General features: G+C 39.1%; 1 protein-coding gene across 1 annotated transcript in view; it reads left to right on the top strand.

Annotated features, from left to right (window-relative positions):
• The window catches only part of crb (cell polarity complex component crumbs), a 184,404-nt gene that overhangs the window by 102,021 nt on the left and 63,475 nt on the right, over positions 1–18,908 (top strand). Inside the window, exons 27-31 of the mRNA XM_053785119.2 lie at positions 4,370–4,503; positions 4,615–4,851; positions 8,379–8,572; positions 13,224–13,446; positions 13,664–13,849. Coding sequence (XP_053641094.2) covers positions 4,370–4,503; positions 4,615–4,851; positions 8,379–8,572; positions 13,224–13,446; positions 13,664–13,849 — 974 coding nt within the window. The remainder of the gene's footprint in view (positions 1–4,369; positions 4,504–4,614; positions 4,852–8,378; positions 8,573–13,223; positions 13,447–13,663; positions 13,850–18,908) is intronic.

Raw genomic sequence — 18,908 nt, 5'->3', positions numbered from 1 at the left:
TCTAAGCCAGGGAGAGGGAGGGTGACATGGACCTGCCTTGCATGGACCAGTAGGCCTGTTGCAGTGTTCCTTCTTTCTTATGTTCTTATGTATTCAGTAGGCTGGCTTGCTTTGGCTGTCTCTGGCTGTCTCTGTCTATATCTGTCTATATCTCTGTCTATCTATATCTCTCTCTATCTATATCTCTCTCTATCTATATCTCTCTCTATCTATATCTGTCTATCTATATCTCTGTCTCACATGTACACATAAGTAAAGTTATTATACATAGTGTAAATTACCTAGGATAACCCAAAAATTTCAGGCAAAGATAGACAGACAGATAGATAGACAGACAGACAGACAGACAGACATGTTTGTGTGTATCAGTGAAAACAAATAAAGCCAGGGTTCCCCCAGCACCCATTTATCAAATGTCACTGAGCTGATAATAGATGTCATAACACCATTCTTCACGGAGTGATATACGTATACTCCAGGTAGACTGAAAGACAGATAAGCAGAGACAGAGAGACCGGCAGACAGATAGATAGACAGGCAGACAGGTAGATAGACAGGCAGACAGACAAATAGACAGACAGACAAATAGACAGATAAACAGGCAGATAGACAGACAGATAAACAGACAGAGACAAGTCATGTTTGTGTGTAACAGTGATAACAAATACAGCAAGGGTTAGCTGGAGCAGTGGGCATTTATCAAATGTCACTGGACTGTCAACAGTATAGGGATGCCTTTCATAACAACATGCTTCAAAGTATATGCCAGGGTATCTAAAACACTGCTGGAACCTATAAATATATACTTTGTATATATTTCTAGACAATAAAAAATAACCCAGGCAGGTGTAAATGTTCACCTATCACTGTGATTGTGACTATTTGAGCACTATTTCAGTACCTAATATTAGTGTCAGAACAAAGATTGGCTATGAAATTACAAGAACTATTATAAATTATATAAATATATATAAATTATATAATATATAAATTAAAATAAAAACGAGAAAAAAATGTATATCGGCAACACTTCTGCAAGCAGCAGGAGTCTATGTTGCGGTCAGGTGAGCATCCAGAGCCAACTTCACGGTCTTATATCTCGGTAAGTACTGACCCTAAAAATTTTTTTTAATCCTATAACATGTAGAAAAATGTGCTCTTCATTTTAAAAGAAAAAAACAATCTTTTTATTTTTCAAAATATTTGGAGCGCCACGCGAGTGAACGTAGATCTACGTTTGGACAGTTTAAGGGTTAAATGTTGATGAAGATAGGGAAGCTGTGATTTCATGTATAGGGTGAGGAGGAATGCATCTTTTAAGAGTGAGGAAGAGCTAGTTGTGAATGTGGGGAAAGTTCATGAGGCAGTGGGTAGAATGAAAGGGGTAAGGCAGCTGGGATTGATGGGATAAAGATAGAAATGTTAAAAGCAGGTGGGGATATAGTTTTGGAGTGGTTGGTGCTTTTATTTACTAAATGTATGGAAAGAAGAGTGTGCAAAAGAGAGTGCAAAAATTATAGGGGAATAAGTTTGTTGAGTTATAGGTAGTAGGTTGGTAGACAGCAACTGCCCAGGGAGATACTACCATCCTGTTAAGTGAGTGTAAAACAAAAGCCTGTAATTGTCTTACATGATGGTAGGATTGCTGGTGTCTTTTTTTCTGTCTCATATACATGCAAGATTTCAGGTACGTCTTGCTACTTCTACTTACACTTAGGTCACACTACACATACATGTACAAGCATATATATACACACCCCTCTGGGTTTTCTTCTATTTTCTTACTAGTTTTTGTTCTTGTTTATTTCCTCAAATCTCCATGAGGAAGTGGAACAGAATTCTTCCTCTGTAAGCCATGCATGTCATGCATGGCGACTAAAATGCCGGGAGCAAGGGGCTAGTAATCCCTTCTCCTGTATACATTACTAATGTTAAAAAGAAACTTTCTGTTTTTTCTTTTTGGGCCACCCTGCTTCGGTGGGATATGGCCGGTTTATTAAAAGAAAAGAAGTCTGTTGAGTATACCTGGTAAAGTGTATGGTAGTTATTATTGAAAGAATTAACAGTAAGATGGAGAGTAGGATAGCAAATGAACAAGGAGGCTTTAGGAAAGGTAGGGGGTGTGTAGACCAAGTGTTTACCCTGAAACATATAGGTGAACAGTATTTAGATAATGAAGGGGGGGGAATGTGGCAGATATTGTAAATGTAGTGAAGAGTTTTTACGAGGATTGTGAGGCTCAGGTTAGAGTACATAGGAGAGAGGGAGATTATTTCCCAGTAAATGTAGGCCTTAGACAATGATGTGTGATGTCACTATGGTTGTTCAATATATTTATAGATTGGTTTGTAAAAGAAGTGAATGCTCAGATGTTGGCAAGAGGTGTGAGGTTAAAAGATAAAGAATCTAACACAAAGTGGGAGTTGTTACAGTTACTCAGTGCTGATGACACTGCTTTTGGGAGCTTCTGAAGAGAAGCTGCAGAGGTTGGTGGATGAGTTTGGTAGGGTATGCAAAAGAAAAAAATTAAAAGTAAATATAGGAAAGAGTAAGGTGATGAGGACAACAAAAAAATTAGGTAACGAAAGATTGGATATCAGATTGGAGGGAGAGAGTATGAAGGAGGTGAATGTTTTCAGATATTTAGGAGTAGACATGTTATCAGATGGGTCGATGAAAGATGAGGTGAATCATAGAATTGATGAGGGAAAAAGGTGAGTGATTTACTTAGGAGTCCATGGAGACAAAGATCTTTGTCCATGGAAGCAAAAAGGGGAATGTATGAGAGTATAGTTATTCCAACGCTCTTGTATGGGTGTGAGGCACGGGTGGTGAATGTTGCAACAAGAAAAAGGCTGGAGGCAGTGGAGATGTCATGTCTGAGGACAGTGTGTTGTGTGAATATAATGCATAGAATTCGTAGTTTGGGAATTAGGAGGTGTGGTATTACCAAACCTATTTTCCAGAGCGTTGAGGAGGGGTTGTTGAGGTGGTTCAGACATGTAGAGAGGACAGAATTAAATAGATTGACTTCGAGAGTGTATAAATTTGTAGGGAAGGAAAGGTGGGGTAGGGGTAGGCCTAGGAGAGGTTGGAGGGGGGGTACAGGAGGTTTTGTGTGTGAGGGACTTGGACTTCCAGCAAGTATGCGTGAGTGTGTTAGATAGGAGTGAATGGAGGCAAATGGTTTTTAGGATTTGACTTGCTGATAGAGTGTGAGCATATTAACATTTATAAAGGGATTCAGGGAAACTGGGAGGCCGGACTTGAGTCCCGGAGATAGGAAGTACAGTGCCTGCACTCTGAAGGAGAAGTGTTAATGTTTCGGTTTTATAATTGTAGTGTAAGCACACCTCTGGCAAGACAGTGATGGAGTGAATGATGATTAAAGTTTTCTTTTTCAGGCCACCCTACCTTGGTGGGAGACAGCTGATGTGTTAATAATAATAATAATAATAAATTATAACTTGTAAGTTTTGAGAATGAAAGAGTGAAGATTGATTCACAATATTTCAGTTTTTTTTTTTTTTTTTTTTTAAGTAGTATAGTATAAGTGACAAGGGGTGAAGTGATATATAGCCAAAGGTGATCCTTATTAGTACAGTGTTGTACCTCCATGGTACAGTATATGATAAAGCCTTTTGTACATGAAGCATTGTACTTATGAAGGTTTTCTTTTGTTGAGTCTTTTTTAACAAGATTTTAGCCGAGTCTTAATTATTGTACCAGTTCACAATTAACACACGTGGAGAAGAATCTAGATGACATTTTGGCTCATCCTGGACTTATCATTTCATAACTGAGAACAAAAATGGTTAGAAAACCAGAAGACAGGTGAAGAAAGAGGTTTTCTTCCTATTTTCTTTGTCAGTCCAGGACTGACTGAAACATCATCTGTAACTCCTTGTATTAATTGTAACTCCTAAATTTATACTTACACACACCTATAAAGTAAAATATTAATGGGCACCCTGCCTCGGTGGGAGACGGCCGACTTGTTGAAAAAAAAAAAATTAATGGGCTTTCTGCCTGAGGACCCCACTGGAAAAAGTCACTCTGTCTGACTTCTTTGGGTCATCCTAGGTTCTCTACACATATGCTGCTGTGTATGATAACTATGTAACTATTTGTGTATACCTGAATAAACTTACCTACTTAGGTACTTGCATGCACACCTAAATGTCATTTACCTTTGTAGAATCATTGTATCATGCTGAAATAAAAGTGTTATTATTATTATTATTTTTATTATTTTCTAGTTACATCTCTAAAGTGTGGGTTAATTGTCCAGTGTTCCAGCCATGGCACTGTGACATTACTATTTATTTTATCCATTTATTAGGTTTATAATGTATTCTTTTTTCTTTAGGATTTCAGGAGACACACATAATTACAGAACTTAAAGATGGCAACTTAGTTCTTCGACTTTTACTGGATGGACCTGAGGAAACATTCACAGTTAAGGGCTTGTCATTAACTGATGGTGATCCACATCTTCTTCATGTAAGTATTTTAATTTAACAGAGTTTTAAACATGATATATCGCTTTTGCAATACTGTTAAGTACAAATTACTTATTGTATCATACGCATGACAAGTATTTTGTCCAAACAGGTGAAGAGGATTGGTAACGAGCTAGAAGTAAATGTGGACAACAAGTTAGTGCTCAATACAACCTTGACATATAGTGGTGACCTTAGGGCTCAGGTTCTATACCTTGGTGGTATTCCCGAGACCACTTCAGAAATAACTGACACTACTTCACGAAGGACCAAGCGGCAGCTTGGTGTCACCAATTTTACTACAACTGTAACTCGGCCACACTTTAAAGGAACGTTGCAAGATATTAGGGTGAGTGTTTACCACTTTTTGGTTTGAAAACTCTTGATATGCAATATTGTTCTTCTAAAGTTTGCTTTAATACAGCCTCTCCTCACTTAATGATGGAATTCCATTCCTAACACCACATTGGTAAACGATTCGTCTCTAAATGAGGAGCATACTATAATGGTAGTGGGTTTGTGTCACCCATCTTTGATATTGTTTTAATGTCACCTTTGCACCATTTATAACATTTTAAGTATATTTTTAAATATTTATACAGTAGCGTACTGTATGTTATAATAAACAGAATAGAGGCTATCAGCTCTAATATACATTACTTAGGTATGCATACTAGTCAGAGAGCCTGTCGTAAGTCCAAGTCTTCGGTAAACTAGTACGCCGCTAAGTGAAAAGAGGCTCTATACAGCCTAATCACTTAACGACGGATTTGTGTCAACCATCTTTGATATTGTTTTAATGTCACCTTTGCATCATTTTTTACATTTCTGGTATATATTTAAATGTTTTACAGTAGTTTACTGTACTGTATTGTAATAAGCAGAAAAGAAGAAATCAGCTCTAATATACATTATTTAGGCATGCATACTTGTCAGAGAGCTCATCGTATGTTTGAGTTGTCAGTAAACAAGTACGTTGCTAAGTGTAGAGAGGCTGTATTATATATTTTTTTGTTAAAATCTCACTGGATTCCTTTTAAGTTATGTAGATTGAATCTAAGAAAAGTATCATCCGACCTCAGTGGGAGGCGTCCAGTGTAGCTTAAAAAAAATCGTCATGCCATTCCTTGAGTAACTTTGTAACTTCTGCTTCTCTGTTTGACTCTGTTTCACATTGAATGAACCTTTGTAGTTTCACTAAGCATTGAAAAAAGTTAATATTGTATTGTGATATTAATATTATTGAAGAAAATTATTTTTTTTTTTTTCAACAAGTCGGTCGTCTTCCACCGAGGCAGGGTGACCCAAAAAAGAAAGAAAATCCCCAAAAAGAAAATACTTTTGTCATCATTCAACACTTTCACCACACTCACACATTATCACTGCTTTTGCAGAGGTGCTCAGAATACAACAGTTTAGAAGCATATACGTATAAAGATACACAACATATCCCTCCAAACTGCCAATATCCCAAACCCCTCCTTTAAAGTGCAGGCATTGTACTTCCCATTTCCAGGACTCAAGTCCGACTATATGAAAATAACCGGTTTCCCTGAATCCCTTCACTAAATATTACCCTGCTCACACTCCAACAGATCGTCAGGTCCCGAGTATCATTCGTCTCCATTCACTCCTATCTAACACGCTCATGCACGCTTGCTGGAAGTCCAAGCCCCTCGCCCACAAAACCTCCTTTACCCCCTCTTTCCAACCCTTTCGAGGACGACCCCTACCCCTCTTTCCTTCCCCTATAGATTTATATGCTTTCCATGTCATTCTACTTTGGTCCATTCTCTCTAAATGACCAAACCACCTCAACAACCCCTCTTCTGCCCTCTGACTAATGCTTTTATTAACTCCACACCTTCTCCTAATTTCCACACTCCGAATTTTCTGCATAATATTTGCACCACACATTGCCCTTAGACAGGACATCTCCACTGCCTCCAACCATCTCCTCGCTGCTGCATTTACCACCCAAGCTTTACATCCATATAAGAGTGTTGGTACTACTATACTTTCATACATTCCCTTCTTTGCCTCCATAGATAATGTTTCTTGACTCCACATATACCCCAACGCACCACTCACCTTTTTTCCCTCATCAATTCTATGATTAACCTCATCCTTCATAAATCCATCCGCCGACACGTCAACTCCCAAGTATCTGAAAACATTCACTTCTTCCATACTCCTCCTCCCCAATTTGATATCCAATTTTTCTTTATCTAAATCATTTGATACCCTCATCACCTTACTCTTTCCTATGTTCACTTTCAACTTTCTACCTTTACACACATTCTCAAAACTCATCCACTAACCTTTGCAATTTTTCTTTAGAATCTCCCATAAGCACAGTATCATCAGCAAAAAGTAACTGTGTCAATTCCCATTTTGAATTTGATTCCCCATAATTTAATCCCACCCCTCTCCCGAACACCCTAGCATTTACTTCTTTTACAACCCCATCTATAAATATATTAAACAACCATGGTGACATTACACATCCCTGTCTAAGACCTACTTTTACCGGGAAGTATTCTCCCTCTCTTCTACACACCCTAACCTGAGCCTCACTATCCTCATAAAAGCTCTTTACAGCATTTAGTAACTTAGCACCTTTTCCATATAGTACTTGCAACATCTGCCACATTGCTCCTCTATCCACTCTATCATATGCCTTTTCTAAATCCATGAATGCAATAAAAACTTCCCTACCTTTATCTAAATACTGTTCACATATATGCTTCAATGTAAACACTTGATCTACACATCCCCTACCCACTCTGAAGCCTCCTTGCTCATCCGCAATTCTACATTCTGTCTTACCTCTAATTCTTTCAATTATAACCCTACCGTATACTTTTCCTGGTATACTCAGTAAACTTATTCCTCTATAATTTTTACAATCTCTTTTGTCCCCTTTCCCTTTATATAAAGGGACTATACATGCTCTTCGACAATCCCTAGGTACCTTCCCCTCTTTTATACATTTATTAAACAAAAGTACCAACCACTCCAACACTATATCCCCCCCTACTTTTAACATTTCTGTCATGAGCCCATCAGTTCCAGCTGCTTTACCCCCTTTCATTCTACGTAATGCCTCACGTACCTCCACCACACTTACATTCTGCTCTTCTTCAGTCCTAAAAGATGGTATACCTCCCTGGCCAGTGCATGAAATTACCGCCTAACTTTCTTCCTCAACATTTAAAAGTTCCTCAAAATATTCTCGCCATCTACCTAATACCTCCCTCTCCCCATCTACTAACTCCCCTACTCTGTTTTTAACTGACAAATCCATACTTTCCCTAGGCTTTCTTAACTTGTTTAACTCACTCCAAAATTTTTTCTTATTTTCATTAAAATTTCTTGTGCCTCTCCCACTCTTTCATCTGCTCTCCTTTTGCACTCTCTCACCATTCTCTTCACCTTTCTTTTACTCTCCATATACTCTGCTCTTCTTATAACACTTCTGCTTTGTAAAAACCTCTCATAAGCTACCTTTTTCTCTTTTATCACACCCTTTACTTCATCATTCCACCAATCACTCCTCTTTCCTCCTGCCCCCACCCTCCTATAACCACAAACTTCTGCCCCACATTCTAATACTGCATTTTTAAAACTATTCCAACCCTCTTCAACCTCCCCACTACTCATCTTTGCACTAGCCCACCTTTCTGCCAATAGAAAATTATTTAGAAATACTAAAATAAATTTTCTTTGTGTGTAGAGGGTAACAATATTGTTTTGATTATGATTACCTTATGTGGCTGTATTGCACCTAATTCACAACAACTTTTGTATTTTAAAAAAATCTTTCAAGTCAAAAATCTTGGAAGTCAGGTATTGATCTCTCGTATTATTTTCCAGCTGAGCAATGGGACGGAAACTAGACTAGTACAGCCTTTCCCTCTGCAAAATGTGACTGCTGCAATCTTACCTGGTGAAAATATTCAGGGAGTAAATGTCTTCCATGTTTTGGAAGGAACAGTCAGCGATGACACGTGTACTCCTGATCCATGTAAAAATAGTGCCACCTGCAGAGTAACATGGAATGACTTTGTGTAAGTAATCTTACTGCATTTGAGTAGTAGCTAAACTTCAGTATTTCCTTATTGTACATATATGTATGACTGGTTAGCCGGACTTGAGCCCTGGAGGTAGGAAGTACGGTGCTTGCACTCTGAAGGAGAGGTTTGAGATATTTGCTGTTTGAAGGGACATCTGGACTCTCGTATCTGTATGCCTCTGACAAGACAGTGATAGTGTGAATGTTGGTGAAAGTGTTTCTTTTTTGGGTCACCCTGCCTCAGAGGGAGACGGCCAGCATGTTAAAAAATATATAAAGTTCACAGTACTCGCATTGAAATTAGAGTAATTATTTATTTGCTTATAGAAAAGGGATGGGGGGGAAAAGAGATGCATCTTTTGGGTCTGTCTCGTAACTTCATACTGACCGATGAAAAAGTTAGCAATATTGTATGGTATATATTTACATTTTGCAAGGAGGTTTTAGAGTGGGTAGGGGATGTGTAGATCAAGTGTTTACATTGAAGCATATATGTGAACAGTATTTAGATAAAGGTAGGGAAGTTTTTATTGCATTTATGGATTTAGAAAAGGCATAGGGGAGCAATGTGGCAGATGTTGCAGGTATATGGAATAGGTGGTAGGTTACTAAATGCTGTAAAGAGTTTTTATGAGGATAGTGAGGCTAAGGTTAGGGTGTGTAGAAGAGAGGGAGAATACTTCCTGGTAAAAGTAGGTCTTAGACAGGGATGTGTAATGTCACCATGGTTGTTTAATATATTTATAGATGGGGTTGTAAAAGAAGTAAATACTAGGGTGTTCGGGAGAGGGGTGGGATTAAATTATGGGGAATCAAATACAAAATGAGAATTGACACAGTTACTTTTTGTTGGTGATACTGTGCTTATGGGAGATTCTAAAGAAAAATTGCAAGGTTAGTGGACGAATTTGGGAGAGTGTGTAAAGGTAGAAAGTTGAAAGTGAACATAAAAAAGAGTAAGGTGATGAGGGTATCAAATGAATTAGATAAAGAAAAATTGGATATCAAATTGGGGAGGAGGAGTATGGAAGAAGTGAATGTTTTCAGATATTTGAGAGTTCACGTATCGGCGGATGGATTGATGAAGGATGAGGTTAATCATAGAATTGATGAGGGAAAAAAGGCGAGTGGTGCGTTGGGGTATATGTGGAGTCAAAAAACGTTATCTATGTAGGCAAAGAAGGGAATGTATGAAAGTATAGTAGTACCAACACTCTTGCATGGGTGTGAAGCTTGGGTTGTAAATGCTTCAGCGAGGAGGAGGTTGGAGGCAATGGAGATGTCCTGTCTAAGGGCAATGTGTGGTGTAAATATTATGCAGAAAATTCGGAGTGGAAATTAGGAGAAGGCGTGTAGTTAATAAAAGTATTAGTCAGATGGCTGAAGAGGGGTTGTAGATGTGGTTTGGTCATTTAGAGAGAATGGATCAAAGTAGAATGACATGGAGAGCGTATAAATCTGTAGGGGTAGGGGTCGTCCTTGAAAAGGTTGGAAGGAAGGGGTAAAGGAGGTTTTGTGGGCGAGGGACTTGGACTTCCAGCAAGCGTGCATGAGCATGTTCGATAGGAGTGAATGGAGACGAATGGTATTTGGGACCTGACGAGCTGTTGGAGTGTGAGCAGGGTAATATTTAGTGAAGGGATTCAGGGAAACCAGTTATTTTTATATAGCTGGACTTGGGTCCTGGAAATGGGAAGTACAATGCCTGCATTCTAAAGGAGGGGTTCGGGATATTGGCAGTTTGGAGGGATATGTTGTGTATCTTTATACGTATATGCTTCTAAGCTGTTGTATTCTGGGCACCTCTGCAAAAACAGTGATTATGTGTGAGTGAGGTGAAAGTGTTGAATAATGATGAAAGTATTTTCTTTTTGGGGTACTTCTTTCTTTTTGGGTCACCCTGCCTCGGTGGGAGATGGCCGACTTGTTAAAAAAAAAAAAAAATTACGTTTGATCCCTGCATAAAGGTAGTTTCTACTGTGTCTTTGTTTCCTTAACTCTACTTTATTAAGTGTTCCTCAGTATCCTGACTAAGTTGCTTGCACAGTTTCAACTAATATTCCTTTGTACCCAATCCTAAAGTAGTAAAAATGGCTGTAAGAGAGAGTGTGAAGTAAATTTAAACTACTCATTAGTGAAAGAGGAATGCAAGGAAATTAAGGGTAACCATATTGGGAGATCTCATGCTTAAGGAACATAATACTGTATTTTTTTTTTTTTTTTTTTATTATCACACTGGCCGATTCCCACCAAGGCAGGGTGGCCCGAAAAAGAAAAACTTTCACCATCATTCACTCCATCACTGTCTTGCCAGAAGGGTGCTTTACACTACAGTTTTTAAACTGCAACATTAACACCCCTCCTTCAGAGTGCAGGCACTGTACTTCCCATCTCCAGGACTCAAGTCCGGCCTGCCGGTTTCCCTGAATCCCTTCATAAATGTTACTTTGCTCACACTCCAACAGCACGTCAAGTATTAAAAACCATTTGTCTCCATTCACTCCTATCAAACACGCTCACGCATGCCTGCTGGAAGTCCAAGCCCCTCGCACACAAAACCTCCTTTATCCCCTCCCTCCAACCCTTCCTAGGCCGACCCCTACCCCGCCTTCCTTCCACTACAGACTGATACACTCTTGAAGTCATTCTGTTTCGCTCCATTCTCTCTACATGTCCGAACCACCTCAACAACCCTTCCTCAGCCCTCTGGACAACAGTTTTGGTAATCCCGCACCTCCTCCTAACTTCCAAACTACGAATTCTCTGCATTATATTCACACCACACATTGCCCTCAGACACGACATCTCCACTGCCTCCAGCCTTCTCCTCGCTGCAACATTCATCACCCACGCTTCACACCCATATAAGAGCGTTGGTAAAACTATACTCTCATACATTCCCCTCTTTGCCTCCAAGGACAAAGTTCTTTGTCTCCACAGACTCCTAAGTGCACCACTCACTCTTTTTCCCTCATCAATTCTATGATTCACCTCATCTTTCATAGACCCATCCGCTGACACGTCCACTCCCAAATATCTGAATACGTTCACCTCCTCCATACTCTCTCCCTCCAATCTGATATTCAATCTTTCATCACCTAATCTTTTTGTTATCCTCATAACCTTACTCTTTCCTGTATTCACCTTTAATTTTCTTCTTTTGCACACCCTACCAAATTCATCCACCAATCTCTGCAACTTCTCTTCAGAATCTCCCAAGAGCACAGTGTCATCAGCAAAGAGCAGCTGTGACAACTCCCACTTTGTGTGTGATTCTTTATCTTTTAACTCCACGCCTCTTGCCAAGACCCTCGCATTTACTTCTCTTACAACCCCATCTATAAATATATTAAACAACCACGGTGACATCACACATCCTTGTCTAAGGCCTACTTTTACTGGGAAATAATTTCCCTCTTTCCTACATACTCTAACTTGAGCCTCACTATCCTCGTAAAAACTCTTCACTGCTTTCAGTAACCTACCTCCTACACCATACACTTGCAACATCTGCCACATTGCCCCCCTATCCACCCTGTCATACGCCTTTTCCAAATCCATAAATGCCACAAAGACCTCTTTAGCCTTATCTAAATACTGTTCACTTATATGTTTCACTGTAAACACCTGGTCCACACACCCCCTACCTTTCCTAAAGCCTCCTTGTTCATCTGCTATCCTATTCTCCGTCTTACTCTTAATTCTTTCAATTATAACTCTACCATACACTTTACCAGGTACACTCAACAGACTTATCCCCCTATAATTTTTGCACTCTCTTTTGTCCCCTTTGCCTTTATACAAAGGAACTATGCATGCTCTCTGCCAATCCCTAGGTACCTTACCCTCTTCCATACATTTATTAAATAATTGCACCAACCACTCCAAAACTATATCCCCACCTGCTTACCCACCTGTATTACCATCACAAATTGTTAGGCTGGATAAACAGGAAATGCAATTAATGATATTCAGGCACTCATTGCCCTTATGATTTCAATCACCTATATTATTAGGAATGCTTAAAATATCTCAAATCATGCTTTCTGAAGTGATGGTGAGAAAGATTAAAAATGTCATATTTGTATGTTTTAAATGTTGCAGCAAAGAGAAGGCTGGAGGAAGTGGCAATGTGTGTGGTGTGAATATTGTGCAAAGAATTCAGAGCATATAATTAAAATGGTGTTGGGTTATGAAAGGTATTATTCAGAGGTAGAGAAGGAGTTGCTTATGGGATGGAGGGATGGAGTAGAATAGGATGAACAAGAGGGTGTATAAATCGGGGGTGGAGGGATAAACTATTTTAAGGATCTGATGTGCTCTGGGAGTGTGAGCAAGGTAACATTCACGAAGTGATATGAGGAAACTAGTTAGCCAGATTAGAGTGCTGGAGGTGGAAAATACAATGCTTGCACTATAGAGGAATAGGGATGTTACAGTTGAAGGGTCATTTGAATTGTGATGTCTGTGCACTTTGGCAAGACAGCTGTTGAATGAATAATGGTGAATGCTGCTTTTTTGGAGGGTCAGAATACTTTGATGGGAAACAGTCATTGAAGTAATAAAAATGTATTTTCTATCTAGAAATAACTGAGGTACAGAGGGTCACAACATGTATGTATTTATTAACTATTGTAATATTTCAGATGCTCCTGTACCATTGGATTCAAAGGAAAAACCTGCGAGGATCGAGAATACTGTGCTATATATGACTGCCCAGAAGGATCACAATGTATTAACCTGGATGATGGTTATGAATGTCTTGCAAATTTGACACTAAATGGTGTAAACTCTTCTATCAGCTATTCTCCAAGGTTTATAAATCCCCCGGACAAAATTACAGATGTTTCCCTGGAGTATCGAAGTCAAGTTAGTTTTCATTATATTTATGTATAATATATCATGGTGGAATTTTTTAAATATAGTCATCCTCTGCTGAACAAATGAGATGGTTTCCACAAAGTAACATTTCTTGTAACAGCACATATCTCCTTTAACATTGTAATTTGTTTATAAGTTTCTGATAAAATTCTCCTTTACACAATGAATCATGATTCAAAGTTAATATTTTTTGTATGTTTTTCAGGTTGGTGGTGTGATATTTTGGGCAGCTGGAGTTGATGCTAGTGTTTGGATTGGGTTAAGCCAAAGTTCAGTTGTAGTACATCAGGCTAATGGCTCTGAATCTATGAGTGCTTCCTTTATTTCTAACTCTACTTTGGATGGCAACTGGCACAAAGTGTTCATTTCTTTTGATCATACAGGCCTTCAGGTAAAAAATAAAAATCTGTTCTTCCTCAGTTCTTGTTATACTTCAGAATACTTGAGAGCATAAACTTTCCCAGTGTGTATTGTAAATTGTAATAATTTTTTGTCAGTCCACCCTTCATGAGAAATATAGTACAGATCAGCCATCACTGATCCGGCAGTCAGTTATCCGGTTCCATCAGTAATCTGGCACTAATTTCAGGTAGCATAATTTAAAACTTCCAGGGTTGCCACACCAACTTGCTGGTACTGTTTGGTGGCACTACTTGCTGCATAAGTCATTTCAATTTCTTTTTCTTCATTTAGTGTTACAACCTGCTCACTTTTAGTCCTAGCCATGGTTCCAACGAATAAAAGAAATGCTTCTTGTTGTGTAAAGCACCTACACTGTACATTGTAAATAGAAGATAAGGTAGCTTTGAAGCCACTGTCAGTTGTTATGAGCTCCTGAGTCTTGTGATGTTTACCTGGAGAAGGTTTCGGGGATCAACGCCCCCGCGGCTCAATCTGAGACCAGGCCTCACGGTAGATCAGGGTCTGATCAACTAGGCTGTTACTACTAGCCGCACGCAAGTTGATGCACAAACCACAGCCCGGTTTGTCAGGTACTGACTTTAGGTGCCTGTCCAGTGCCTTCTTCAAGACAGCCAGGGGTCTATTGGTAATCCCCCTTATGTAGGCTGGGAGGCAGTTGAACAGTCTTGGACCCCAGACACTTATTGTGTTCTCTCAGTGTACTCGTTGTGCCCCTGCTTTTCATTGGGGGAATGTTGCATCTCCTGCTGAGTCTTTTGCTTTCATAGGGAGTGATTTTCGTGTCCAGGTTTGATACCAATCCCTCCAGGACCTTCCAAGTGTATATTATCATGTATCTCTCTTGCCTGCATTCCAGGGAATATAGATCAAGGACCTTCAACTGTTCCCAGTAATTTAGATGCCTTATCATGCTTATATGTGCCGTGAAAGTTCTTTGTACACCCTCCAGGTCTACAATGTCGCCAGCCTTGAAGGGGACCGTTAGTGTACAGCAGTATTCCAGGGTAGAGAGCAAAAGCAATTTGAAGAGAATCATCACGGGTTTGGTGTCCCTAGTTTTCAAGGTTCTCATTATCCATTGTTGTGGTCTTTGAAGGCGAGGTCCTCTAACATTATCACTCCCAGGACCTTCACATTACTTTTCCGCTCTATTGTATGGCTAGAATTTGTCGTATACCCTGATACATTTTCAATTTCCTCAAGTTTCCCATATCTGAGTACTTGAAATTTCTCCTCGTTGAACTTCATATTGTTTTGAGTGGCCCATTCGAAGATTTGGTTGATGTTCGCTTGGAGTCTCGCGGTGTCTTCGATGGAAGTCATTGCCATGGTAATCCGGGTGTCATCCACAAAGGAAGACACGGAGCTATGACTTACATCTCTGTCTATGTCAGAAATGAGGATAAGGAATAGAATGGGAGCGAGTACTGTGCCTTGTGGAACAGAGCTTTTTACCATGGCTGCCTGAGACTTTACTCTGTTTACTATTACTCTTTGTGTTCTGTTTGTCAGGAAGTTATAGATCCATCTACCAACTTTTCCTGTTATTCCTTTATCACACATTTTGTGTGCTATTACACCATCTGTATTTTGTTTATCCTCTACAGCATCCAGGACCTTGTCATAGTGGTCCAGTAGCTGGGACAGGCAGGAGTGACCTGCTCTAAACCCGTGTTGCCCTGGGTTGTGTAATTGATGGGTATCTAGGTGGTTGGTGATCAGAACCCTTTCAAAGACTTTTATGATATGGGCTGTTAGTGCTATCGGTCTGTAGTTCTTTACAGTTGCTTTACTGCCACCTTTGTGGAGTGGAGCTACATCATATTGGGACTTTAGTATCTCACTCATTTCTTGGCTGTCATCTGTGTCTGTCCCATCCCACCTAAGCAGGGGCCCAATACTGGATATTGTTTTTTCTTAGATTTCACATAAGAGAAGAAGTATTTTGAGTTTTTTAAATTTCTTTTATGGCTTTTAGTTCTTCCTGTGATTCTTGTCTCCTATAAGATTCCTTCAGCCTGAGTTCGACATTTGCAATTTCATTGACTAGTGCCTCCCTTCGCATTTCCGATATATTCGTCCCGCTAAGCAGCTCTGTGACTCTTCGCCTTCATCTGTATAGGGAGCGTCTCTCTCTTTCTAGTTTACATCTTCTCTTTCTTTTTCTTAATGGAATGTGTCTTGAGCAGATCTCAGGAACCACCGAATTCATTTTTTCAAGGCAAATGTTTGGATCCTTGTTGTTTAAGATATCTTCCCAGCTTGTTTCATTTAGGACATGGTTTACTTGATCACATTGCATGTTTTTGTTATTGAAATTGAATTTTGTGAAGAGACCTTCATGACTGCTCACATTTTGCTGGTCAGAAGCCCTGTGCATACATGTCTGTACCTCTATTATGTTGTGATCCGAGTGTATTTTCTTTGATACAGTTATATAACATATCAGATCGTTGTTGTTAGTGAAGATGAGGTCCAGCGTATTTTCTAGTCTTGTAGGCTCTACTATTTGCTGGTTTAAGGTGAATTTGGTGCAGAGATTAAATAGTTCGTGTGTGTGTGAATTTTCATCTGAGCTGCCTCCTGGGATGATCTCTGCTAAAAACATTGTTTGCTATACTCCTCCATTTTAGGTGTCTCAAGTTAAAGTCTCCTAGTTGTAAGATTTTTGGGGTAGGAGTTGGGAGATTTTCTATACAGTGGTAAATTTTCACAAGCTGCTCCTGGAATTGCTGGGAAGTTGCATCTGGAGGCTTGTATACCACCACACTATGCTTTATTATTACGCTAATATCAACTCTACGGCTTATTTACCTATCATAATTGATCTAATATGACGTAATAAACAATAAAAATAACATAAAAACATGGTAAATACTCCAGAATGAATAATAGTAATAATAATCATAGTAATAATAGAGGATATGAGATAAAAGTACCATCCTCCTACCCTTGTCTTGAGGGCTCATATTAAGAGAAAACGTAGCGGAGTGCACGGCTATGATATACTCTCGTTTTTGTTGATTATCTCTGAGGTTATTCATTTACATCTTAACATAGCAGCATTAATAACAATAGGAATGCAATGAATTTTACAGACAACATAAAAGAACCTCATAAAAGAACCCCAGTGGAAATAATTCACTTTGTCTGACTTTTTTTGGTTATCCTAGGTTCTCTACACATATGCTGCTATGTATAATAATCTATCTAACTGTATTTGTTGTTTGTTGGACTATCTTATTAAAACTTGGGCAATGTATGATGGAAAGATGCTTCTTAATGTACACCAAAAATGAAAGAAATCGAACAATAAATAACAGAGTTCACTTCTCAGCCATTAGCCACCCCTTAGCAGCATATTTTTGTATGGTTTTTATGTTTGTATTCTCACTTTTTTGTCTCATTTGATAGAATGGAAGATATATTACAGAAACACATATGATTTTGATTGGTTTTATGACGAAAAGTGCCTTGAAATTGAGCTCAAAGTAGCGGAAATGTTCGATTCTTTGCCGATGTTCAAGAGTCAGCAAATGACGTCACCGTCCAATATGTGTTCAACTGTCCAGTCTAATACACAGTCATGAATGGGTTGACATTATTTATACAATTATTACAATAATGCAGTAGTTTGCATAACAGTAAATCTTCTATCATTTGTGTGAATAAGAATTCAAAATGGAAAGCAAGAGTAATATAAGAGAGGCCTGGAGATGTGACTAATGAACAGAGAAAATATTATTTTAGTGCCAGGAATGTCTGCATTGTTTATTCTGGACCCTGTTTTGAAATTGGCATTTTTTGAAATTTGTGTGAAATTGGCCAGATTGCCAATTTCTGACCACTTGTTTTGGTAGATGAAATAGGTGAATGGGCGGTTTCTTGTACTCAGTCGACAGAATAGAAGTACAGTGGAACCTTGAAAATCGAACGTACCAAATATCAAACGTTTCGAAAGTAAGACCATTTTTTCGGACAAACTGTGTACCAAAAATCGAACGCGTTTGAAATTTCGGACCACCGGGTACGGGACCTGTCTGCTGGCCCGCTCTGTCGGCATCCCCGCGCAGGCGCCGTGAGCAGTCTAGCTTTGTTTATGTTTGAGTGAACACTAACCTGCGCTCTCATTCACACATTTTACAATTATTTAATTGTGTTTAGTGCTTGTGGGGCTGTGAAATAAGCTGCTATGGGCCCAAAGAAACTTGCTAGCAGTACCCTTGTGGTAAAGAAAGTGAGAAACACCATAGATATGAAGAAGGAAATAATACAGAAGTATGAGATTGGTGTGAGACTTGTTGAGCTTGCCAGGATGTACTGAGGGCTGTGGACAGTTATTTTGTGAGACAGAAACAGACAGTTATTTTGTGAGACAGAAACAGACAGTTATTTTTTGAGACAGAAACAGACGACTGTGGACAGTTATTTTGTGAGACAAACAGACGACTGTGGAGTTATTTTGTGAGACAGAAACAGACGACTGTGGATTATTTTGTGAGACAGAAACAGACGACTGTGGACAGTTATTTTGTGAGACAGAAACAGATGACTGTGGAATTATTTTGTGAGACAGAAACAGACGACTGTGGACAGTTATTTTGTGAGACAAACAAACGACTGTGGAGTTATTTTGTGAGATAAACAGACGACTGTGGACAGTTATTTTGTGAGACAGAAACAGATGACTGTGGAGTTATTTTGTGAGACAAACATTGGACTGTAGACCGTTATTTTGTGAGACTGGGGTCCAGTGACTCTCAAGCTGGTCCTAGTGGCATTAAAATACAGAGAAGGGAAGCAACCCCAGAGAGGGCTTTGATACCAGAAGTCCTCATGGAGGGGGATTCTCCTTCCAAACAATAACCCCAACTCCGTCTCTCCTCCTCCCTATCTTCCAGATGCCATCACCAATCTTCAATAAAGGTAAGTAAAAACGTTATTTTATATTTTATATTATATGTATGTATTATTTTATATGTATGTTATTTTATGTGTATGTAAAACTGTAATTAATCTCTATAAAA

The sequence above is a fragment of the Cherax quadricarinatus genome, chromosome 45 (genome assembly GCF_038502225.1).
Source record: "Cherax quadricarinatus isolate ZL_2023a chromosome 45, ASM3850222v1, whole genome shotgun sequence".
Lineage (NCBI taxonomy): Eukaryota > Metazoa > Arthropoda > Malacostraca > Decapoda > Parastacidae > Cherax > Cherax quadricarinatus.
The sequence above is the reverse complement of the archived record's forward strand: the minus strand, read 5'-3'. Positions and strand labels throughout refer to the sequence as shown.